At 49.5% G+C, this 24,375-nt stretch overlaps 1 protein-coding gene across 1 annotated transcript in view; it reads right to left on the reverse strand.

Annotated features, from left to right (window-relative positions):
* Positions 1-24,375, reverse strand: part of SORL1 (sortilin-related receptor, L(DLR class) A repeats containing) — a 138,538-nt gene that overhangs the window by 34,918 nt on the left and 79,245 nt on the right. Inside the window, exons 17-26 of the mRNA XM_004689165.2 lie at positions 21,149-21,321; positions 20,077-20,208; positions 18,257-18,348; positions 16,872-17,118; positions 16,169-16,307; positions 10,998-11,171; positions 9,374-9,487; positions 6,022-6,144; positions 4,036-4,155; positions 472-597 (exon numbers count right to left, since the gene is read on the reverse strand). Of these exons, the coding sequence (XP_004689222.2) occupies positions 472-597; positions 4,036-4,155; positions 6,022-6,144; positions 9,374-9,487; positions 10,998-11,171; positions 16,169-16,307; positions 16,872-17,118; positions 18,257-18,348; positions 20,077-20,208; positions 21,149-21,321 (1,440 nt within the window). The remainder of the gene's footprint in view (positions 1-471; positions 598-4,035; positions 4,156-6,021; positions 6,145-9,373; positions 9,488-10,997; positions 11,172-16,168; positions 16,308-16,871; positions 17,119-18,256; positions 18,349-20,076; positions 20,209-21,148; positions 21,322-24,375) is intronic.

The following is a 24,375-nucleotide window of genomic DNA, read 5'->3' on the forward strand; positions in this document are numbered from 1 at the left end:
ACCACGCCCTATTTATCCCCCAAATGTCCCAGAATTCCTGCTAGCTCCGCCCTTGGGTCCTCTCAGTTCTCTCCCTGGTACTGCTGGGAGTTGTAGTTTCCAATCACTGGAGTAGGATTTAGGGTCCAGAAAGCTGGAGTAGGGGGTGGAGTCCCAAAGACTCTGCAGAGTTCCTTTAGGACATCCTTCCCCTTAACAAGACCAGTGGCTGCCTTCTCAGAGAACACCTAGCACGACTGCCTTCTGCTTTCTCTATTTCTGTTCTCCAAAGCTGTTATGGAAAAGCAGAGAGGCAAACAGCTGGTCTGAGAACGAACACTGGCAATGCTACGGCAGGTGGGGGCTTGCTGAGATGCCAGTGCGGGTGTGGGCTCTGGGAACAGACCCTCATTTTCTGTTTCAGGTGGCCTTTTTTCCTGAGTACCAGACACTGGAGAAGCCGGGGGTGTGGGGTGAAGCAGCTGGGCTTACCACAGTTGACGGGATCCTCGTCAGAGCCGTCCTGGCAGTCCATGTCGCCATCACACGCCCACCGCTGGGGGATGCAGTGACCGTTGCGGCACTGGAAGTTTGAGGCCTCGCAGGTGTGGTAGATGGCTGTGGCAAAGGAGAGGAGAGAGACTGTCAGCTCCTCGCCTCCCAAGTCGGCAGCCAGCAAGGTGCTGACTGAAAGCAGCTCAGGAAACAGGCCCTGAGCAGGAGGCGGAAGCTTCTCCTCCATCAGCAGGCCAGCACCAGGGGCCGACCCAAGAAAGGGGGTAGCTGCCCACCCCCAAAGGACAGTGACTGGAGGCTGAGGGAAAAGCCACACCAGCCCAGATAGACCTGTTTAAAACTCACTCATTTTTCACAAAAGCTATGAGGTAAGGGTTATGCCTCCCTTAAGGGTTATTCCCACCCCTTCCTGCCCTTTTAGAGATGAGAAATAAACGTCAAGGGTTAAAGTTGGCCACAGTGACAAAGATAATAGCACCAGTGTCGATTTTTTTTTCTGTATTGCTCATTTATCCGCTCATATAAATCCTCTCGCTCCTCCCAACGCTCAGGAGGTAGGGGAATTGCTTGGGGCCCTCTATTTCTTCGTCTACATATCGGTACCTAGGGCCCTTGGGAGTCCTGAAAGACCGTGGCTTTATAGTTTCTAATGAACTACCCAGTTTCAAGTGTGGAAAATCTCAGGCCCATGAGAGCATGAAAGATTTACCCAACATGGCAAAGAAAGCAAAAGCGAGAAGCGTCATAATAAAGGAGGCTAAACAAACAAACTTGGGTCATTGAGTGCAAACTATAGTTATTTATTCAATCGAGATAGTTGGAAATAAGCTAGTCAAGGGCTGGCAAATTTTCTGGACAGTTAAGAGTAGCCACCAGCCGCTAACAACACTTTGTGTCTACTGTTGTCATTAAGAGGAAAGAGAGGCTGGTGAAACAGAAAGGCATTGTTATAAATGAATGGCCTCATTTGCACATATGAGCCGGGGCTGCCTGGAACTCACTGAGAAGCATCTCAAAACAGCAGTCAGAGACGAGTTCAGTTGTGTATCTGCCTTGAATTCAGCCAACATTACCAACCATCTTATCCCATCAGATTCCCCCCTTCCTCCTCCCAAACAGAAAGCTATCTGTGTCTGTTTGCTGCTGAATGAAAGCCAGGACCAGTCTTGTTTATAACAAGCATAAAATAATATAGCCATGATAGATGGACTCTGTTGGTTTAACTGTGTGGTGAGGCTGTCTTCATAATAAAGGAGGCTAAACAAACAATCTTGGGTCATTGAGTGCAAACTATACTTATTTATTTAATCGAGATAGTTGGAAATAAGTTAGTCAAGGGCTGGCAAAATTGACTTACAATGCCTTCTAAATTTCTACTGAATTTGAGGCTATTTTTTGCAAAAGTCTGAAATACAAAGAACCTGATTTTTCAAACCACTTTAAAACAAGTGATGGGTCATTATGTCCTATCTCTCCAAAGACCAAGACTATACTTGGTAGCATACAGACAAGCCTGCAGGAAATTTCAACATTTTACAAGCCCTGGCATTTGGAATCCATTAAATATCTTTTATAACATACTCACCTCTGAAGAAGAGGAGTAAGTATCGTGCATATTATATGAGCTTTTGCTCCAGTAAACAGTCATTGCCTACAATACTTTTGATTTATTGGCTTCCCAAGGCTGATAGTACTTTGAATTCCTCACCAAAGCCTTGCTCATTTTCATAAAATACAACACTGCTTAAATTTACTGCCATAGTGATCTACTTATTATTCAGCTTATGCATATGATTTTTAATTGAAAACAATTTCAGAGTGCTAATGGAGTCTCCAAATGGTAATTCTGGGAGGCATGTAGAATTCCAGACTCTACCACTAATCAGTTTTCAGAATTAGAAGACTAATCAGTTTTCAGAATTTCCTTCAAGTGGCCAGGTGTGATGGGAATACTTAACACATCCTCTTTCTGGATTTTTCTGTCTTCTGAGTAACTTATTAGTTCTCTGACAGTAAATACATGCTCAATAAAAGTTTTAAGGATTTTAATTACAAAGATGGAAGAGGTTAATTTTAATCGAGACTAAAGGACTGAGGAAAGTAAATGAATGTGAAGCATAGCGTGATGCACTGACTTTCTAAGAATGGTAGTTCTAACGGAGTAAATGGTCATGAATTAGAATATCGGGATTTCTAATAAAGGCTACTATCCTACAACTTACTCTGACTCGATCTTTCCCAACTCAGCAAGACCCTTTGTAAACCTGATCAAAAAACCTTAAGCAAATAAAAATGGGGAGGAAAAGATGAATTAGTTACAATGATGAGGGCAGCACTACCTCTGTTGCAAAGCACTGCACTACTAAGAAATGCATAAAGGAGAAAGCATATTAATAAACAGTTTGAACAATTAATGACAAAATGGCAGAGTTGAAAGAACCAAACAGGAAACCTGTATTTTTAAAATACAGGCATGGAAATAAAAATAGCTCAGTGGATATGTGAAACAGGAGATTAGAGTCAGCTGAAAAGAGACCTGTTGAACTGGAGGAGGAGTCTGAGGAAGTAGCTCAGATTCTAGCAGAGACTTACGGACCACAAACATCAAAACCAGAGGGATGAACAGAATGAACCAGTCCAACAAATGGCCACATGCAATTGCTAAAAACGAGACCAGAGAAAGTAGCAAATAAAAAAAGTCACTCCATTAGTTCACCGGGGTAATGACCCACACTAGACGACTGAGGAGTCTGACTCGTTAATGAAGAGTTGTAGAAAGGCTGAAGGGTGAGGGTGTAAAAGCAGGTCTGCCCAGACTGTAAACATGATCAAAGGAAACCGCTTTATCTTCATCACTGGGATGATTTAAGGTACAACTGAAACTTCAGAAAATGTACTTACCGCATAGAAAAAAATTTTCATTCCTCTACAATTTCCCCCAACTCCTTTCTCTCCCGCACTCCACTACAGGTACATGACCCCCATTCTTTCTTAAATTTACATGAGAAAAATAAAAAACACAATGTAATGCACTGGAGTAAACTCAAAGCCTGGGAGAATAGAAAGTTGTCTCTACCTTACACAACTTAGTGTTCCTCTCATGTGTTCATGTTTCCAGCCTTATTCTTACTGAAAGTGTACCCCAAACAGATGCAAGCAGTTTTTTTCACTGTTCAGAGAACCCCTGATGTTCCATTTGAAAACATGAGCTAGGTCTGTGCTACTCAAACTATGGTCCTCAGATTAGAGTGAATCTGTAAACTGTTTATTTGTGGTCCTGAGCCAGAATGTCCATCAATTATCACTCAGGACACTACTTAGTTCAGCTAACCATCTTCTGGTGGCAGAAGGGAAGAAGCAGGGTATTGCCTTCCATCCTGGCATCGCAAGGTTAGCATAAACCAACTTTTTAGATGAAACTAGTTCATTTCTAAAGGTCCAGCTAATTCCTAGAGCCTGGAGTCCAAGCTCTTACAAACTTCAACGCCAACCAGCATATGAACAGACGAGCACTACGAAGTGAAGCCCAGAAATACTGACCCGTGCAGTTGGCTTCGTCCGACCAGTCCCTGCAGTCATTGTCCCCGTCACACACCCAGGAGGAGCGGATGCACATGCCAGAGCTGCAGTTGTATTCATCGCTGCGGCACTGGTGCATTTCTGCAGGTGAGACCACAGACAGCTGTGAAGGCAGAATTCTGTCCCTGGTGTCAGTCTCCCAAGGGTTGGAGAGGCACCCACAACCCCATTGCCACTGACTGTCCGCAGATGGTGGGGCTGAAAAGCTCCTAACCAGGCAAGGGCCTCAGGGAAGTTCCAGCCAGTGTGCAGCTAGGTGACAGAGCTGGGACACGACACCCTCATGCTCTCCCAACTGGCTGCTTCTAGGCAGGAGCAGCCTTGTTCATTTAAATGGGTGCACTTCTCAAGACTCATCACTGCCTGTGCTTACTACGATGGGAGGAGACTGAGAACCAATGCTCCAGGCGTCCAGAAATGAAATGTGCAAGAAACAGAAGACTTAGAGAAACAAGAGTGTGGTCTTAGTAAAGGACCACAGTGAAGCCCCAGTGTGCAGACCCATCCGTGCTGAGTTTCCAAACAGGAGCTGCATAAGCTGGGGACTTTCCGCAGGTGCAGCACCTGCAGAGCGGGGGGAGGGGGCTGTGGGCGGCACGTGAGAGAGTGGAGACCTGGAGCAGAGGAGAAGGCCAGTCGAAGAGGTTAAAAGAGGCAATGCTGGCAAGGTCTTTTGTGGGCCCTGGGGATAGCATGAGAACAGAAGTTCCGCACCCATTTTTTAAGCTTCCGTTAAAACAGAAGAAAGCTAAGCCTAGAGCCCGTGTGACCACCCTGGCTGCTTCGCCCAGGCCCAAGAGCCCGGCTAATGGGGAGGCTGGTGATTCGGGTAATGAGGGACAATCAGTCTGAGGACTTAAGGAGGGCCTGGATCTGAGGAAGGGGCACGGAGACCTGGGGTGGATCTGGAATACACTGTTGTGATGGGGTCACAAGAGGAGCAGGGGGAGCAAACTAACACCAAAAAGAGCCCCTGTGCCCTGTCCTTCCCACTAAAGCTAAAGTAGCTGTGTGCTTTAACCCTCTGTGTGCTGGGGGGGGGGGGAACGGGTACTTCTTTTTCTTTTTCCTCCTTTTTTTACACAATGAAGAACAGTGTCTAACTCCCCCTGAAAAAACTCCCCTGAATTCCAAGCCACCAGCCATTTGCTCTGCTCCCTTATCTCAGCCCCATCTGAGGATGCTTTGAGTCTTTGTCAGCTCAGCAGGACTGACCCCTGAACCCCTGGACCGCCAGCGCATCCAGCCAGATCACCATGTCTAGGTCAGCGTCTGGCCTCCTCTCTCACTTCCCCTTCAGGGATCTCTCAAATCGGGAGCACCACACACACACTTCCTCTTTCAGTGGGTGGCAGCGAAGTGCTTGGGACCAGCAGACCACACAGAACTGCTGGGACTGGGTTGTGCAACCACACAGGGCTGGACATGGGAAACAGGGGCTCCAGTTCCCACCGGGACACAGACTATGTCACCCTGAATGAGGTCCCGAGCACTCATCAGTGCATCTGGAAAGTCAAAGGGCTGAACCAGAGGACCCCGCTACCCTTTCCAGTCCAGCCCACTATTTTTCTAAGTATAAAATTTCCCATTCAGAAAACAGATGCTTGATCCCTGCCGGTGCCATCTGCAGACTTCTAATAGTTTATTGAATGAGATTGGTCATTAAAAAAAAAAAAAAACCAGTTCACAAAGGTGCAAAGAGAGTCAAATCTTCAGGGAGCGAAAAGCCATTGGAGCCCACACCACATCGCACTGCTGTTGCTAACCGCCTGATTCACTTAGACAGTCCATGGCTCACGTCTGTGACATGGCCGCAGAGTAAGGCGGGCCATCTGCTTTGTGAAGGAAAACACATACTCCACTCCAACCCACTCGTGTACAGGCCCAGGAACAAAGGTGCTGTCTCCCCACTTTGGAACAGTGCTCCTGGAAATGGGGCGCCCTTACCACAGTGGCTTTCATCACTATTATCTCCACAGTCATCCTCAAGGTCACACTTGTAGGAGAGGGGGATACAGGTCCCGGACTCCTGGCAACGGAACTGTGTGTCCAGGTCACAGATGGTTGTGGCTAAAGTGGAAGAGAGATAGGTCACGTTAACACCCCGAGCACAAACATCCATTGAAAACCAGTTTAAAAAGAGAAGGAAGCAGGTTTTAGTTTCTTGTAGCAACAAGAATACAAAAAACATCATTGGGGAAAATGCAGGAAAACCTGAAACTGACAACCAGAGGAATCGGACCTCTCTCTCCATGGACAGTTTCCAGGTGGGATTTAAGCCCAGCAAGAAGTGAAGCACTGAACTCTGTGAGGAGTGGGGAGCTGAAAGGGGGGTACTCAGCCCCAAAGATTTCCCTGGATGCCAGCGTGTCTTCCTAAAGATGTGGCAGAAACAACTTCACCTGGAAGACTACCACTAGCAAGCCCAGCTGCACATAGGAGCTGGCACTCAATCCCCACAGCGAGCAGGAGGAACTCTGCAGCTGGAACTGTGCTCAGCATGACGGGGCTGCAAGCTCAGCTCAGACTCGGCCCTGAGCAGTCAGCTTTAACACGCCCAGGCTGCTTCTCCACCATGAAAGGAGGATCAGGTAATGCAGCCAAGTGTTGTAATAACTACGCTAGCAAGATGTGGATCCCGATACCTACTCAACCCAACCTTCAACAGCAGCATCAAGGTAAAGAAAACAAGTCAAGAGCCTACGAAATCAAGGTGAGTATACCAGGCATGGAACAAACCTCGCTTCTCTTCCTCATCATCCCCCTGCCTTCTGGCATCACGATGTGCTCAGAATGAGATTCCTCTCCCTCTTCCAGGTACAGACTGGGTAGGGTGACGCACCCACCTGAGAAGCCAGCTAAAGCCACTCCTGGAAAGGTTTTGGGAAGGAAGACTGCTCTCTAGGGTAGCTGCTGTCTAAGCTAGGACTTGGCAGGAGAGAATTCTGGGAGGGAGGGGGTGTGCTGGGGAAGGAAGAGCCAGTGGCAACACTGTGGTTACACAGCCCCAGCAGCCCTTATTTGAGGCTCCGTTTCTTCCATGTAATTGAGCTAAGGTGGGAGGCAGGGGATGAATGCAGAGATGACAAGACTGCAGGGGATTCACGTCAAAATCCCGAGTGCCTGACAACTACCCAGCACTGGATTCCGCTGAACAGGAAGGGAACTGGCTGACAACATCACCACCCCTTGCCTTCTTCCCTGGCAGCTGAAGGGATGCCACATGTAACTTCCCAACAGCAGTGCCCAGGCTCAGCCTGGTCCTCTCTGGGCCCAGTGCCACCGTCATGCCACACACAGCTTCCCTGGGCCAGGGCACACTGACCCCGTGCCCAGGAAGGCAGAGAGAGCATCACACTCTCAGTGCCCAGCTCCATGTCTTCGCCCAGTGTCCCTCGCCTCTGCCCCACCAGAGCCGTGTGGAGTTATGAGAGCAAAGCAGACAGCAACTTCAGTCTCAGAAAGGTCGATCCCCACTGACATTCCCAGGAAACCAGAGGAGGCCAGGCAGATCCACACTTAATGCTGAGAGCAGCGTAAACGCTGTTAGATGGTCGACAAGCTGGCAGCAGGGTGGGTGGCTCAAGATGGAGGGAGAATTTTCTCTCCCATCGCTGAGACCGCACAGTTGCCAGTCCTTCCATAGAAGCCAAAGCCCGGAGATCAAAGGAGAACCTCCGAGCGGCCGAGCGTGAGTCACCTCGTCTATCTCTCCCTGCTTCCACTCTGCCCAATCATGCCTGAGCGATTTTGCCCTAAGGTGTCCAGTCTAAGCCTCCTTGCCATAATCTGCGCCAATGTTATTAAATTTATATAGTAATTGTTTAGAGAGCTCTGGTTATCCTCCTCCCCCAAATACCACTCCTTCTTGGGGGGGACTGAATGTTTCTCAGTGTCCCTTTTGCAAAAAGGGGAAACAGTCTGTTTTCCCAAAGCTGCCCATTTGGTAAGCTCTTCTCCTCTGGCCTGGAAAGGCGGCCACCGAAGAGAAGGCAACAGAATTAAGGTTTGACGGGTCACCCCCCATCAGCCGGAATGGGCAGCACAAGGCCCGCAGGGCCTAGAGGAATTTGGGAAGTGGACTGCTTTGGAAGTTGCATTCTGGGGGGAGTGGCATGGGGACCTGGCCCAGGCAGCAGCTAACCGGTTTGACAGGCCCCCAAGAGAGCATGCGGGTCACCCACAAACCAGTTCTCACAGCACAAAATGGTAAAGGAGTTTCTGGCTTCCAAATGTAAAATGCTGGAAAGAGGAGACATCAAACTGGTTTTAACTTCAGGTTCTAGGATTCTCCCCTCTCCTGCCTTCTGCACACTGCTGCCTTCCCAAGGGCAAAAAGTCACTTCAAAAGCTCCCCAACTGCTCTTCTCATAAGGCACACAGGCCCGTGGGGCTCTGGCCCTGCCCGCCTGCCCCCACAGCTCCCCATTCAGGTCTGGACATTCACACCCCTTCCTGACCAGGCCACATCCACGCTGACCTCTGGCCTTTAAACATGCTGCTCTCTGGCCCAGGACTCTGCTCAGTTCACCTCTGCACACCCTGAGTGTTCAGGGGGGCCGACCACATCTGGTTTGGGTGCCCCTCATGTCTGCACGTGGCGCTGCCCCCTCAGACTGAAAACCTGTGTCCCCCTCAGGCCCCAGACTATGTCCGGGCCAGTGCAATGGCAGAACTCAGGGCCCCAAACACTTGCTGAGTGAAGACAGAAGCTGAACAAGCAGGGCACCTCCTTAATAAGATGATGTCGAAGCTGTTAAAAATAACTGAAAAGACAGCCAGAAGGTGGTGAATGAATCGGCCGTTACAAATCGCTGTGTCTGAACCCTGATGAGCCAGGTCCTACGCTCTAGCAGTCAGACCTTTAGATGTGACAGTCTCCAAAGATGGCTTTTACACACATACCCCAGCATTCTAGGGCAAAATCGGCATTACCGTTCAATGAGAACACTCTCTCGTGAGCCAGGCAGGCGTCTAAGGCAAAACCTGTCTCCATCTCGGAAAAGGCTGAATTTACAACTCATGCAAAGTCGCCCGGCCATCTGGCCCAGGTCACCAGCCTCGGACAGCGGCAGGGCCACCATCAAATCAGCACAGTTCCCCCCACTGCACCCCAGGATGCTTAAATAAAATAACTAAATGTGTGGGAAAACAGGTTCTCTGTTCTCCAAGCCCCATCCATTGTATTAGGCACCAGTGATCAGGAGGGGCCCACCAGCCAACACCCCCCCCCCAGGCAGGGCTGACCAGCCTCCATGGTAAGTGCTTGCCACCCCCAAAACCAAGCCAGAGGGCTCACGGCAGTCTCTCTCGTCGCTCATGTCCCCACAGTCGTTGTCAAAGTCACACCACCAGATGCTGTTGATACAGTTCCCGTTGCTGCAGCGGTACTGGTTGCGAAGACAGGTGTTCTCTGTCGTGGGAGGAAAGGGGGGTGGAACCAGGGTTATTTGCACGGTGGGACCTCATGCCCTTCCTTTCCATCGCTCTGCCTTAAGTAACGGCTTCCGATGGCAGAAACGAGGGGTGCCCACACAGAGGGGAGCAGGGAGAGCGGCTTTCGGTCCCTTTTTATCAAAATGACGGGCAGAGGCAGACTAGAGGAGTGTTTAGAGGGAGTTACAAGGATGAACAAAAGAGTGGTGGTGCCAGTTGGGTCTAGCAGATAGAGGCAGCAACATCAATGTTATAAAATGCTAATTACACAAGGAACTCCATAATGGACTGTGTGCAGAGTACTCAAACATACACTCAGTGTGTGTGCGGATCAGTTCATGAATATTCAATTCGCCAACCCAGCGGGTTTGGAAGCTTTTCTTTATGGACTTGTTGGATTTTTTTCCCCTCTACTCCATGACTACTTTAAAGCAACCAGTTCCAATTCCTCATGTTTGTATACTGGGTGAAGAACACTGGATGCAAGCCCGTTGTTTGGAGAATCAAAAGCTGCCAAAGGGAATGAAAGAAAAGCTCTCCTCCTCCTTTCTGGAATTTAGTGTTAACCCTGTTACTCTCCAAGCACTTCAAGATACAAAGTGCAAAGTCTGAAAGACAGTCTCCTGTGTCTGAGAAAGGACAGCAGCTTGGCTTTCTCCATTTGGATTGTGGAAGAAAGAGAGGCAGACGGCTGCGTTGCACCTCACTGCAGGGACGCCACGCTGCCCCGAGGAGGGAGGTTAAGATTACCGGGCAAATGCAACCTTGAGAAGAAGGTGGAAAGCAGGAATGGCAGCCACCCCCTGGGCACGGAGTGGCAAGGCCCCCTGGTAGGGCTCATCCAGCTGACAGACACATGAAGCCAGGGCTTGGGCAAGTGGGAAGGGTCAAAGTGAGACAGGGAAGAAAGACCAAACAGGTCTGCAGAGAAAATGTTAACATCTATGTATTTAAATTAAAGCAGGAGAGGGGAGAGGTTGTCACAGCCTCAGGCACAGCTCAGAAGTCAAGATCAGAGCCCTTTGCAACAAAGGTCTTGTGGTTCCAGAGATTACTGGGCTGAGGGAAAGAGTGGAGGACACCGTTAGGATAGACCCAGTGGACTGTGAGGCCCACATGCTTGTACGTGAGGCCTGTGCCCAGTGACGCAGGCCCCACATACAAGCAGGAGAGGCTGGAGAAACTCCAGGTGGGGTGATCACAGAGAAGGGCAGGGCGAAGAAGAGAGGGGAGAGGGGAGAAAAGGGGGAAGGAAAGGAAGAAGAGGCCCCCGAGAAATGCCTGTGTCACCTGACATGAGGCTAGAGGCACAGCTGTCATTTTTAAACAAGCAACTTTGCCTGCCCTGGATGAGGAGTGAAGTACCATAGGCAAGGGCCTGGACGAGTGTATTTTCAGGAGCCCAGAACATAAGGAACAGAGTTTTGGGAGAGAGGAGGATGGAAGGGGAGAGGCCTTCCACAGACAGGGAACAGAAATGGACGCACCTTCTTTGACACAGGTACTGTTCTTCAGCTGGTAGCCCTGTGGGCACTCACACATCAGGTCCCCGGATGGGAGGACGCTGCTGGACACGCCCTCTGGACACCGGCAGCTTTTACTGTTGTTGGCCTTGGGCAGGCACAGCAGGCTGCAGGGCCTGGACACGCAGGCATTGCTTCCTGCACAGAAGACAAACGCCAGCAGGTGAGCAAGCACAGGCGGCCGATGTGGTGTCCTCACGTACGGAGCTGAGGAACAGCAAGGCAAAGCAGCCAGCTCGGGGGCCCTGAGCAGGGCCGTCCAGGGGTTGGGGCCTCAGCTGAGGACTGTCCAGAGCAACACCAGGCATCAGCAACAACTCCCGGGAATCTGGAATCAGGACACCATGAGCGGACAAAGCTGTCTGGGAGGCTGCAGCTGCCAGAGGAATGTCATGTACATGGGTGTCTCCAGGGTCACCGGGGGCAGGCCGAACTCCGGGCAGAAACAGACTTTGAGGGTGCTAATGATCAATGTGGACTCTAAGGAGACTGAAATCAACTTATGGGGAAGAAAGGGCAAAAGGAGGGCTCCGGGGGAAAGGGACAGGAGAGAAAGGGGTGCACGCCCAGCTCCAGCCCCCATTAAGGCTCACCTAACTCTACCTTCAGCTCTCTTAGCCCTCCCCTTTATTTCCTCACTAGCACTTTTGCTAGATTTAGCGTGAGTGAGCTTCTGGTCCCTAGAAGTCCTTAATTGGAACACACACGTGCGCAATGACAGGGCTCAGAAAAATCTAGGTCTTGTCTGCTCAGTTCCTTGGTGCAAGAGCACAGCTGGTGAGCTAAAGAAGCGCGAACCATTGCATCCACTGGGCACCGGCATGCAAGCAACCCAGGTCAGGCCCGGCTCGGGTGGAGCTAACCCTACTTCCAACCTTTCCTCCAGCTCAGCTTTCCCAGACAGTGCCGAAGAGAATCCATTAAACCCTGCACTGCACTCCTGGGAGGAGCCATGTGGATGAACGCAATGGAAAAGTGTTGTCTACCCACCCCAGCCCTCCCCCATCTTCTGGGAAGTAGAGGAGAGAACATCAACCATTTTGTAACATCTGAACACATGGCATGGGGATTTAGCAACCAAAACAGCCAGCAAATTGTGAAATGAACATTATTTTTTGCTTTTAGCTAAGAATATTCCACCCAGGTAAGATTTCAGCCAAGCCACACCCATCCCTGTACTGTGGCAGACAGGACAGGTAAGTGACAGGCCATCAGTGCTGACGGGAGTGATGACACATCCGGGAGCTCTGGGTCTGCCGGCCCCTGCTCAGCACTGGACTGGCATCCACACGCTAGATTTAAGAGCACAAGGATACTGCCTAAGAAGGGTGTTTCACCTACTGCTGTCTCCCTCTGCCCTTTCCGATCTATAGCAGGGCTGTGCAGCCAGGGCCCAGCTACAGCATCTTCTAGACACCCCAGGCAGCAAAGGAGGCATTGTGCTGCCCAGGGACCCAGGAGCTAAATGGCCCGGTGGACCCCTGAGCTCTGTCCATCCCAGAGGGAAGATGCTGCTGACCGCTCCCACCTGGAGCAGAGTGGGGCAAGATGGAGGTACCTGGTGTACCTCAGCCAGTACCAACAGCCTCCCAGGGGCTCCTTCCTGGGCAGCTGCAGCTGCAGTGTGATACTGCTCTCTAATGGCCTTTAGTAAAGTCTTTTTAAAAAACACAAGAAAATCCCAATGAGATCAACAATGTTGTTTTGATGATAGGCCAGGCTGTCGAATAAAATACACACCCACAGAGAGAAAAGCAGATGGTGGCCTGTTCAAAAGCATCCAGCAAATCACTCGATTGGCTCGACAGGCTGAGTTATGGTAGCTGACCGACCAGCTGGAATGTCAGAAGTCAGTTCACCCTTATCTGTTCCATGGGCAGAAGCTGTCCACAGATTTCAAATATGTGAGACCCAGGCTCAAGGGGAGCTGTCACCAATGAAAAGCCATACTGGAAAGATCTAGAACATGTTCTTTGTACTCAAAGGACAACACACTGTTCAAGGCTTCCAGAAACTGAACAGAAGAACATTTGGAAAATGCTCAGTAGAGGACATGGGTGGTGATGATCGAGTGGTGGTCACTAACGATGTCGCACAAAGTGCCAGGGTACCCCCCGCCCCGACCAACAAAAGCCAGAGGTGCAGTATTTCCAGAGGGTGTGTGAGACAAAGCACCGAAGCTGCAGAGTGGGGGGGGGTCAGCATCCAGGGGCAAGCCCAAGCCTGTGCAGCAGAGTTGCTGACCGCCGAGGCGGGCAGGCCAGGAGCAAGCAGGGTGGTATAAAACCACCACTGTCCAGAAGGGGGGAGCATGTATCAGCCCCAACCCAAAGAGCGGGAAGGTGATTCGGCAGCGCGCCCAGAGCCAGCGGAACACAGACGCAAGCCCTGTGTCCACACCGCCGTCCTGGGTAGCCAGGCAGTGAGGGGGAGAGCGTCCCCCCAACGGACAGCTGTCACCTCCGCTCTGCAGATGCCCCTCAGACATCTACCACTCAAGACGTCTTCCCTGGGCTTGTTCAGGACATTTTCGGATTTCCTCTTTGGAAAATTGTTCCAGAAGCCAAAAATGCAATTATCGTGCTGAATTGTCTATACACTTGACAATTATCAAAATCAAATCCACACCACATAATAAATATTTGTTCTCATTACGGATACTTGAAAGCACGTGCTTACTGCAACTCGGAAGGACAGCGTCAAAACCTCCAAAATATTTTAACCCATTACAGCATCAACTCAATACATCGATGGCTTTGTGAGTAATCCCTGTGAAGGAAACATCACCCCAATAATGCTATGTAGCAATGAGCAAGTATAAATACACCCATTTATAACCAAACACCCCAAACTGACTGATAACCAAATTAACCCGGTTTGTATCATAAACAAAAATCAGTCCAAACACAGCACTTCTAAATCACGGTCCTGGCCCAGGGCTGGTGCAGGGACTCTAGAGAGAACAATGACTGACGCTCTCCTTCAAGTTCGCGCTTTGAAATCCACATAGCTGCTGAATCCAACTTTCACATTCTCATCAGATGGGGAGATTTACAGACACAGATTTGGGAGCGATAAACAGATTACACAAATCCACATGGCCTCAGGGAGGTGATGACACACAGTGCCCTGAGAAGCAGAGTTGCTGCTATGCTGTCCCATCACACCTGGAACAGCAAGTTCCTACTGTGGGAAGAGACAACTAAAGTTTTCAAAACTTCCTTGCAGCAGGAGTTGCCAGCACACATGACTAATTTGTAATATTCCCTCTGAGCCCGAGAAAGCCAGCAGGTTGAGCAAACGAGATCACGGCTGGTAGGCATCTCTGCACAAGTTTCACTTCATCCAAACTGGCCCTTCGAGAAGACTAACTTGCAGCCCCTGCGTCTGTGGGCAGAACTCCTGGGAGTCTCCCGCCTGCATGGAGAAAAGAGCCCCCAGGGAAAATGGAGAAGGGGACAGCAGAGGTCATAGCGGGCCTGGCCCCGCATGGGTCTCAGTCTGGGTTCTCAGCACTGGTACAGCAACTCCACAAATGCTCTCCAGAGCCCAAGAATCGCCCTGGCTGCTTCAATCAGAGGGGACTCTTGAGGCATGAACGGGAAATCACACTCTGTTTGTACAACATCAGTTGGCCATGAGCAAGTACACACCGTCAGATCCCAACCCCCCTTGCTCACAACTCCACGGACCCAGACGTGATCACCATGACTGGGGAGGGGGCACCCAGGGATCAATCACCAGCTTTGTCTGGACAGTGTTTGGGGGCCTGTCGTGTGTTCACCAAGCACAGGCTCACAAGTTCTTGTCAAAATGAAGACCTGTCATCCATATTGCCTGTAACTTAAGAGAAATGCTGGAAATCCCACCAGCTTGCTGGATGAGGTGGTCCACAGGTGTCTGTCAAGGGCCCATGATCCCGCCTCCGGGGCTGAGAGGCATGTCTCCTTCACTTGCTGTTAGAAAGCAGGCCCCGCCTCTAGGAAGGAGCGTGATTCCTCCACTTAGCAGCAGGATGGGACAAAAGCCCAGCTCCTAATCTAGGTGAGGGACCTTTGGGAAAGCTAATTTGTATCTAAGATCTTGTTCCCTAACCCATAAACCCGACTTCCTAAGTGGTGAAGACATTCTAACAGACTTCCATTTCTAAGACACTTTATATTTTCCATGGTTGTTCTCAAGCTAGTTTCATTGGCCCCAAAAGTAACAAGGATATCTATAACTGTATTATTTCCCCTTGTCAATATTCTCTTAGCATACACCCAGCCAAAACCCACAAACAATATCAACAGTCTAGGCCAGAACAGAGATCCTAGCAGCTCGACAATAAGCACGAGCCAGCAGTCTCAGGTGCTTCTTAGCACGGTTGAGATACCAAGGGTGCTTCTTCTTGGGAGAAGAAAGGTCCTATTCTTCTTGGGAGTACCCAGATCTCTCTCATCTGGAAGAACCAGTAAGACAAAGATAAACCAGGCGATTAAGGCAGAAGGCTTTCTACCAAGGATGCAGACACCAGCGCCAGCCGCTCAGGGCTTTGTACCTGAAGTCTCCGTCACTCCCTAATCAGAATGGAGCATATACGGAGTGCTGAGCAATAGTAAAATTGTTGAGGAAAAAAAAAATAAAAAAGCAATCCCCCTTATTTATAGTTTCCTGGTGGGGCTAGTTCATTCATCTGACTAAACAAAGATTTACCAGGAGGTGGGTGTTCCGCGAGGAACAGGTCATCGGGACAAGCAGAGGACGAGGTAGACGGATGCCTGTCAGGCCACAGCTGCCTGCACACCCAGCTCAGCGTTGCTCCCTGTCAGGGAGCCAACTGGGGATTAACCACACGCTGGGCTTCTCCAGCTGCAACAGAAGCCACGCCACCAATCAGTAAGGGGCCAAGGCAGGAGGAGGGTGTAATTACCCACCAAGCACCAACACTCCAGGCAGGCAGAAACATGCCGTCTTCCAGCTGTTTGTGTATCATTAGAAAAGAAATTAAGATGTCATTAGGAAGAAATTAAATAATGTGCATGTTGTCGTGACAACAAGGATGCAGGCTGCCAGATCCCACTCTGAGTGCAGAGTGCCCACACCCAGCCCCTGTCGAGATCAGCTTGACGATGGAGATGAAGACTCTGCCTTACCAGTGGTCTTTCCCTTGTAGAAAATCTTCATGTCCATCAGTCCTGTGAGCTGACTTGCCAGAATTGTCATCTGGGACCCGCTGTGTTTGGAAGCTCGGAATATGCTGAGCTGTGACCAGTCATCCCAGTAGATTTCATTCTAAAAACAGAAGTTTGGCTTGTTAGTTCAGTTCTATGGGCCTCCGTTTGGGGCTTGGTGCGAATGACAACTCTGCCCAGCAGGGCACGTGAAGCGCTTATTTGCACCATCAGCCTGACCAAGGACGTTGCATCTGAAGGCAAGAGTCAGATGTTACCCTGACACCAAGCGTCCACACTGAGGGAACGACCCACAAGTAACTACTGAGGGGTACCCACACTGGCTGCAAGTCCCGCCCTGCTCGCCACTGTTGGGAACAACTATTTAGTCCTCTAGACACAAAGTGGAGGTGAAAGGCAACAAGGTGGTAGGGACCTCATCTTAAGTCATCAGGGAGCCCAAACCTCACAAGAAATGAACACAGGGAGCCAAGGATGAGAGCAACGTGGGAAGTTTCAGGGGCAATGGCCTCAACCAAGAATGTTTTGAAATGCTAACAGTGAGCACCCTGTACAGGCTGAAATAAACTGTCTCCATTTCAGAAAGAAGTGAATGTTCTAGAACTTGGTCAAATCTCTCTGCCAAATCCCAGTAACAGCATTATTGTTACACTCTTCCCCTCACCTTGAAGACGGCAATGGCATAGGGGTGCGGGAGGTTGTCCAGGATGACAGAACGCTGCTGGCCACTGAAACTGACGCGCTCGATGCAGTCCAGGTAGGCATCTGTCCAGTAGATCCACTGGTCATCCACGGAGATGCCATTGGGCCACTTTACATCCTCCGACACGAGGCGATGCACAGCAGAGCCATCCATGTTGCTCCGATAAATGCCAGGCTTCAGGTCTCCCCAGTCGGTCCAGAACATGATCCTGGTCCACACAGGGAGAGACAACGCATGACATTGGAACGAGGGAAAGAGGCTCTCAAACACTGCTCCAAGCAGGTAGGAGTCCCTCCACACCAACCAGATGGCTACCTCAGCATTACTGTCACACTCTATAATTCTAATACTCTAAACCATTTAATTCCTGATGCAGGAATTCCTGTACTGGAGAGTCTCTAGAGAAAGAATCAGAATTTGTAAAAATGATGTACAAAATGCCTCTACTACCAGCAATACTCCGTCTCGCCAAATACACACACACACACGCACACACACACACACACACACTTCCCTCCACCCATGTGAATCTAGAGAGAAAAGAACACATATGGTACATTCAGAGGGGGTCAGTTGAAACTAACATTAGATTTATATTAACATTAAATATTAAGTTGTTTAAAACATAAATAGTAAATATCTTATGATACTATTTGACCTATGTCTGTGTTTTATTATGTGCTTGTACATGAATTTTCTTTTTTAATTCTCAAAGATATGTAACTTCTGGTCATCATGATTACCCCTATGAAGTGTCAGGTATGAGGGTCAAGAGTAAGAAAAGAAGAAAGACTACTTCGTCAGCTACTGTTCTTTTAGTGTTTTTTAGCAGGTATATACCTCACTGTCAGAATTTTCCTTTAAGAAATAGATTTAATTGTCAATTTGATCAGGAAGAAAAGCTAATCCAAAACTTCCCTTTGGGTTATGTTTCCTTCAGCTCATTAGGTAATAAAGAACATTCTGCATTTCCCAGCCACATCTGAAGCTCTGGGAGGAAGCTACATGCACTGGGAAGTGCGAAAAAGGTGGGATAGACTAAATGTTTGCAGTGTGCTTGAACTTAAAGGATCCTCACACAATCTGACCAACCAGGCCCATGTCATCGAAGCTCTTAATAGTAAAACGACGCCCCACAGCTGTGAGACACCTGGACGCTAAGAGAGATCCTGACGCTTGCTAAAGAAATGGGAACAGGGTTACCTGGCCAAGACTATGGTGTCAAAGCTCCCAATAATAGATTCATTTCAGTCACAACCACAAGAAATAGGTTTTTCCCAGCAGTTTGCATTTCCACAGGAATATGTGGCATCTGACACCTTGACTCCCACTGGGGGTTCACTTACCCCTCCTGAGGCAGGAGGACCAGAGCCCTGGGCCGGTCCAGCACAGAGGAATTAACAATTGTGAGTCGGAAGTCACCATCTGGATTAGCCACCTGGAAAAAAAAATGGGGAAAGGGAGCAAAATGCCTGGGTGCCCCTTAAAAGGCCACGCTGCAGTCTCCTATTCAGCAACTACCCACAGTTTGGCCTCTGTGGCTGCCAGATTCCCCTGCAGACTTTTCTGGGGACCTGCCCCTCTGTGCAATCAGTGAGTAGCATCCTCCTCTGGCTCATGTGACAGTCCTCACAGTTCTAACAAAGGAGCCAGCCCCCTGCATCCTGGAGTTGATGACCTGCACTGTGTCCGGCATGCATTCACCCCTTTAACCTGCCTATGCAACGCCACGCACCAAAGTCATCGAAGGCTCCATGCTGTCTGCAGAACAATTTCTCACGTCACAGCCCTGAGGGGGAGTCTCCACAGGTGGGAGCCCCAGTCCCTCGCCCAGTTGAGCTCTTGCAATTTCTTTGAGCTGGATCTTCGAGCCTGACACACCTTTACTCTCATCTGCTCCTGTCCCCTCGGGGGCCTGTCTGTGGCTGTCCAATCAAATCCTCTTTCCAAACTGTTTTCCGGTATGTTGGCAACTGTGCTGCATCTTTCTCAAATCTGGCAAAGTGCTGACCACAATTAATGAAAGGAGAGAAACAGCAAAACCACACACAGCAGGCAGCTACTGTGCACCGTGAGCCCCATCTCTCGACCTCCCTAAGAGGTGAGCACCCCAATTACCCTCTCCTCCAGCAGGTTCAGCTCTGATGCCACGTGCTGAGATGCCTGCTTTGCTGCACGGTCCCTGCTCCCACAGGCCACGTGGCCTGTTTGACATTCTTCGCATACTCAGCAGCAGCAGCGCCGAGGGACTCATTTCTCCATGACTTTGCTTCCTGCCCTGAAATCTAATCTCTATCAGAACAGGCAAGTCTGCTACCCAGGTAACATTGCCACATTAAAACCACATCTGACATGGTTCTCTCTCTCATTCAGCACTTCTCAAACCACTGAGCACAGAAATGAATGTTTGTCTTACAGATGAAGAAAGGGAAGCGTCCAAGCGACCAAGGACTGAACCCAGGTCTGTCTCGCAAGCTGGTGCCTGCCGTCTTGCAACTCCTCTGTGTCTCGCTGTCTCTAGGGGCACCGTCACCTTGCACGCCAGGCCCCACACAGTGAGCATAAGGAGGTGGCGCGGCAGTGCTCGCCGGCCTCAGCTGTAGCCTGCACAAGGGGAGAGTGGCATTCCCAGAGACAGTGGCTGGCATCATTCAGAGGCCATATGTAGCTCTCAAGTTGCCTAGGGTAGCCAAGCTGCAAGTAGGTGAAGTGGGGGTGACGGGAGAACCTGCCCTAAGGGGTACTGTGAGACAGGGCTCAAGGGATCCCTGTGAGTGGTTCCGCCAGCCCCACAAGGGGCAGCACTGATGACCTCCTGACCATCAGGGCCTGATTCCTCCATCAGCGAGAACAGCACCATGCCACTGCCGTGGTCACCACGGCCACCCCTCTGCTGGCCATACACAGACTTCCAGCTATCTGCATGCATCTGTCTGAGAGATTCAGGTGCCCTGTTCTCTCTGGGAGCTCGGCAGCCTTGAGCAATTAATTCCATGACTATCTCCCTTCTCTTCCTTCCCCAGAGGCTCAGCTGGTCCATTCTCAGGAATCTTCACAGTTTCCAGAGACACTGAACACTGGCTCCAACCTCTGTGTCGAATCTGGCCTGCAGCCAGACATGCCCTGCTCACTGACCCCAGGTCGGCACGGGGACACCCTTACTTACCTCAATCTTCCTGAGACCAGCATCCACCCAGTAGAGTAGCTGGCTGAGGGGCTCAAAGGCCAGCGCTTCCACTGTCTCCAGGCCAGAACTGATGATCACTTCTTGCCCTGTACTCCCATTCAAGCAGAGGCGCTGAAAGGGGGGGGGGGGGAAAACATTAAATACTCAAGTGACATCCTGCCGAGCTAACCCCAACGTCAACTGGCTTGACTGGACAGGGATGAGGCGTTTTATAGAAATAAACTTTCCAGAGGAATGAAGCGGTTTTTAATCAAACATTTCTAAGCTGCATGAAGGCTGCCCGTTTTAGGTAGAATAATGAAACCAAACATAATTTCTTCTATCCCTCTGCAAGTGAAGAGCACTGGTTGCTCATCCACACTGCCTCATGGTAACAACGTTGCAGTGTAAGGAGATGCAGGAGTCTGTCTGCTTCTAAAATAAGTGAGGCCAGGCTGTGGTTATTTTCAAGTTCTGGCCTGACCACCCTCGGGCTTCCAGGGTCTCTCCTCCCAGAGGCAGCATTAAGGCATCAGGTGCTCCTGCAGGGACAGCTGCTGTCCTGCCTTTGCCAGCCCTCAGGCTCTGGGAAAATGTCTGTTGGGTTAGAAGCCCAGCTACAACTTGATAGAACTGCTTTTCCAACATGATTGCACAGGCAGAGCATAAAGAACAAAACTCCCTCCTTTAAATGTATGGCTTCAGTACAGAGTATCCACCTGGCCTGTGCGGGCTCTCAGCTGTCATGATGCCATGGACGGGGAGGAAAGGTCCTGCAGAGGCAGGGAGTACAGCGGGGAGTACTCATCACCCTGTAACGCTGGACCCAGCATGAGATCTCGCTGAGGAGCAAGGCTCAGGCGTGGGGCTCCTTTGTGTCCCTCCTCCAAGAACAGACATAGGCAGGGAAAGATAATACTAACCCATGAAACTGAACAGCTTCATCGGTTGGCCCGAGAGGAGGACGACTTGCAAAGCTCAACTGTCTACTCCCTCACACCATTCTGAAAGCAGCTATCAGGATTGGGGGGCCACAAAGTGCCCCCCAGAGCCAGACCAAGCCTCGACTCACCTGGATGATGTCCAAGGCCAGGTCGGACCAATACAAGCAGTTGCGCTCGTAGTCAAAGTCCAAGGCCACCGCTGCCCGCAGGCCGGTGAGAGGCAGCTGCTCGGTGGCCCCCGACGCCAGGTCGTAGCGGTGGATGGACTTGCGTATGGCGTAGAGCATGAACTCGTTCTCCTCTGCACGACACACAACACATCAGGGAAGGGGGCCTCAGGGTGGAGGGGCGCCCAAGATGCTGACCTGTTTATCTCACACAAAACTCGTTGCCATTGACTTTAGGAAGGATCGAGAATCAAGTAAGAATGAAGACTGAGGGCCCTTCCTGATGGTGCAATGGTTAAGGGCGCAGCACTGCAAGCCAAGCACTGCCGCTTCAGTGCAAGTTCGATCCCCAGCCCTGGAGGTGACCCACATGGCACGGCAGACCTCTCCTGACCGCCCGCTGCTCCCCTCAGCAGTGTGCTTCATCAGTCAGCCTATTCTGCTCCCCACTCTGTCTCTGGTGAAGCCTCTCACCATCCCTGCACCTCTGGCTTGTACCCCAGTTCTGTAGCATAAATAAATCTTTAAAAAGAATGAAGACCAAGAAGGTGTATAAGGTTGTCATGCCCTATGCCATGCACCACAGTCTTGTAGATTAGACTATTATTCCCATGATTAGTAACTAACTTTTCTAATCTCTTCACTTACCTCCTCAATATTGTTCACCATGACATGCATTGATGACTTCAAGTTACATTGCAAAACAATAACACATTTATTCTTGGCTGCTTACAAAATTATTAACATAATCACCAAGCTTCTATTTCTACGTACACACCACTCATGACCTACCAGCATTTTTTAAGCTGAGCAATGATGGCATAATGGAAGAACTACTCTTAGCTCTAGTTTACTCATGAGCAAGATGAGAGCACAGATGAAATATAGAAGTGGCAGAACCAAGATTCAGCCAGGAGACAGAGTGTTCTTAACCACTGCGCTTTGCTGCCTTTTGTGATACACATAATAAGAGGACTGTTTTTTAAGATGAAGAAATAGAGGCCCAGAGAGCTTAAGAGATTTACTGAAAAGATCAGATAGCTAGCAACTAAGAGTTCACTGCTCCCTCCCCACCACTCAGGAACAGTCTGCAAACAGCCACGTTCTTCCTGGGAACTGGAGGTGAGCAGCAAATCAGATCCATTTGGACACTATGTTGGAAACAGGACCAAGATGTACATCTGAGTCTCTCTGCTGCCTCATGTCTGTTTCTCATGCTCTCTTGCCATCCCTTCAACGAATGAGCATGTGCTAGCCTCCTGCCTTATAAGGCCTCCATACAGATAACACACCGGAAAATTAATTCCACCTCCCATTTCAATAAAGGAAAGTTCACCCTTTGGGCTTATGTTGAAATTATTTAAGCTACCACCACATAACAGCTGATCTCACCTTGGGTTTTCAAGAAAACCTCCCCACTGTCATTCACACAGAAGGGGGCAGTCAAGATAAAAGTGGTGAAGCCAGGGAGAATACATTACTGCAGCCTCTCACCCTGTCTAATGGTTTCACACTTCATCCGGCTGCTTTGGTTTCTTCTAACACACCAGCCTTTACAACAGAGCCTGAGCCCAGAGATACTCGGCTTGGATCTGCGCGCAGGTAACATGTAATGCTTGCTGTACACTTACATGTACTTAGCAGAGAACGGACAGGCCCTGTGACGAAGCCCATTCATCCATGAGCACGTAGTGATCATAGAGAAGGAAAAAGTACTTCATTTTTAAAAATCTTTCCAGATGTCCAGATGACCTCATCTTTACAAAGATGTTATGTTTCCATCAGTCTCGCAAAACCCTCTTCCTTTCTGGGTACTTCCCTGACCCCTGTTCCACCTTTGCCTTTGACAGTTAGGAAGTGGTCTAATCTGCAACTTTACTCCCACTTCATTCTGTTTCATCTTCTCTGATCAGAAGAGAGAATAGCTTTCCTAACCGCCAAAATGACTTTAAACAAACTGTTGTGTCCCTCACTGAATTACCTTCAGAAATACTTATTACCAATGTACATACTTCAGCTCCTTTAGGACAATCAGTCCAACTTTGCTAACCCAAGTCCTCACAAGCAACAGCTCTTGAGAGATTAGTATCTGAATATGATCTGCTCATGTGTGGGAATCTGCTGAAGCTGTGTTCTTTTTAAGTCTCCACAGTGAGGCATGTTAATTACTGTAGTAATGATGGAAGATTAAATTAAGGGACTAATGAGCTTAGCATGGGAAACCCCAGGGCAAGCTGGCAAGCAGAAAGAGAGGGAGCCAGCACTCTGGCCTGCCTACGAGGCCAACACGCTTGCTTCCGAATCATTCGGTGCTTAAACAGCACCTCTGAGGGGGCAGGGAATATTCTCCAGCGGTCCACCTTCACCTCCAAGAGAGGTGTGAGCAGAAGGTAGCACTCGGAGGGAATAAGAAAGCTCTAAATGAGCAAAAACTCAAAAGAGAGTGAGGAAAAGGTACACAAACAGTAACTACTTTAAGGTATTGTGATTTCATTTCTAAATTACAAACAGCTCAACATGTACCAAGAAATCAGTTCTAAGTGTTTAGAAACATACTATGTCTTTATAGTACATACATTCTCTGAAGATTTTCTTAGTAAGAAATAATGCGTAATAATCATTTAAAAGAATGACACCAATAGGACATATTGGTGGTGTACAAGTAGAAACATGGGGCTTAGAGTCTGACTTTGAGCTGGCACTTACCAGGTACGTGACCTTAAATGCATGAACACAGTTAATGTATGTAAAAAGAATAGCGGTGATCAGACCTACTTCACTGGCTACTTAAAAAGACTAAAGTCATTACACACCGTAAAGTACATTAACATGCGTAAGGTTCCAGGCCCTCCCTGGTGGTGCAGCGGGTTAAAGCGCAGCACAAGCTAGCTGCAGCCACTTCAGTGCACGTTCGATCCCCGGCCCAGGATCTGACCCACATGGTACAGCAGACCCCTCCTGTCTCGCCTGCTGCTCCCCTCAGCAAGCTTCCTGTTCTGTTCCCCACTCTGTTTCTGGTAGATCCTCCCACCATCCCTGTACCTCTGGCCTATACCACAGTTCTGTATGCGTAAGTAAAATAAATCTTTAAAAAAAAATGTGTAAAGTTCCTTTCAAATATTAGTTGTGATTATATAAAGATAGAACACCTAACTGCTTTCCAAGAAGGGTTAGGTCTCTCTTTATTC

Source organism: Condylura cristata, unplaced genomic scaffold (genome assembly GCF_000260355.1).
Source record: "Condylura cristata isolate star-nosed mole 26May11 unplaced genomic scaffold, ConCri1.0 scaffold00025, whole genome shotgun sequence".
Classification (NCBI taxonomy): domain Eukaryota; kingdom Metazoa; phylum Chordata; class Mammalia; order Eulipotyphla; family Talpidae; genus Condylura; species Condylura cristata.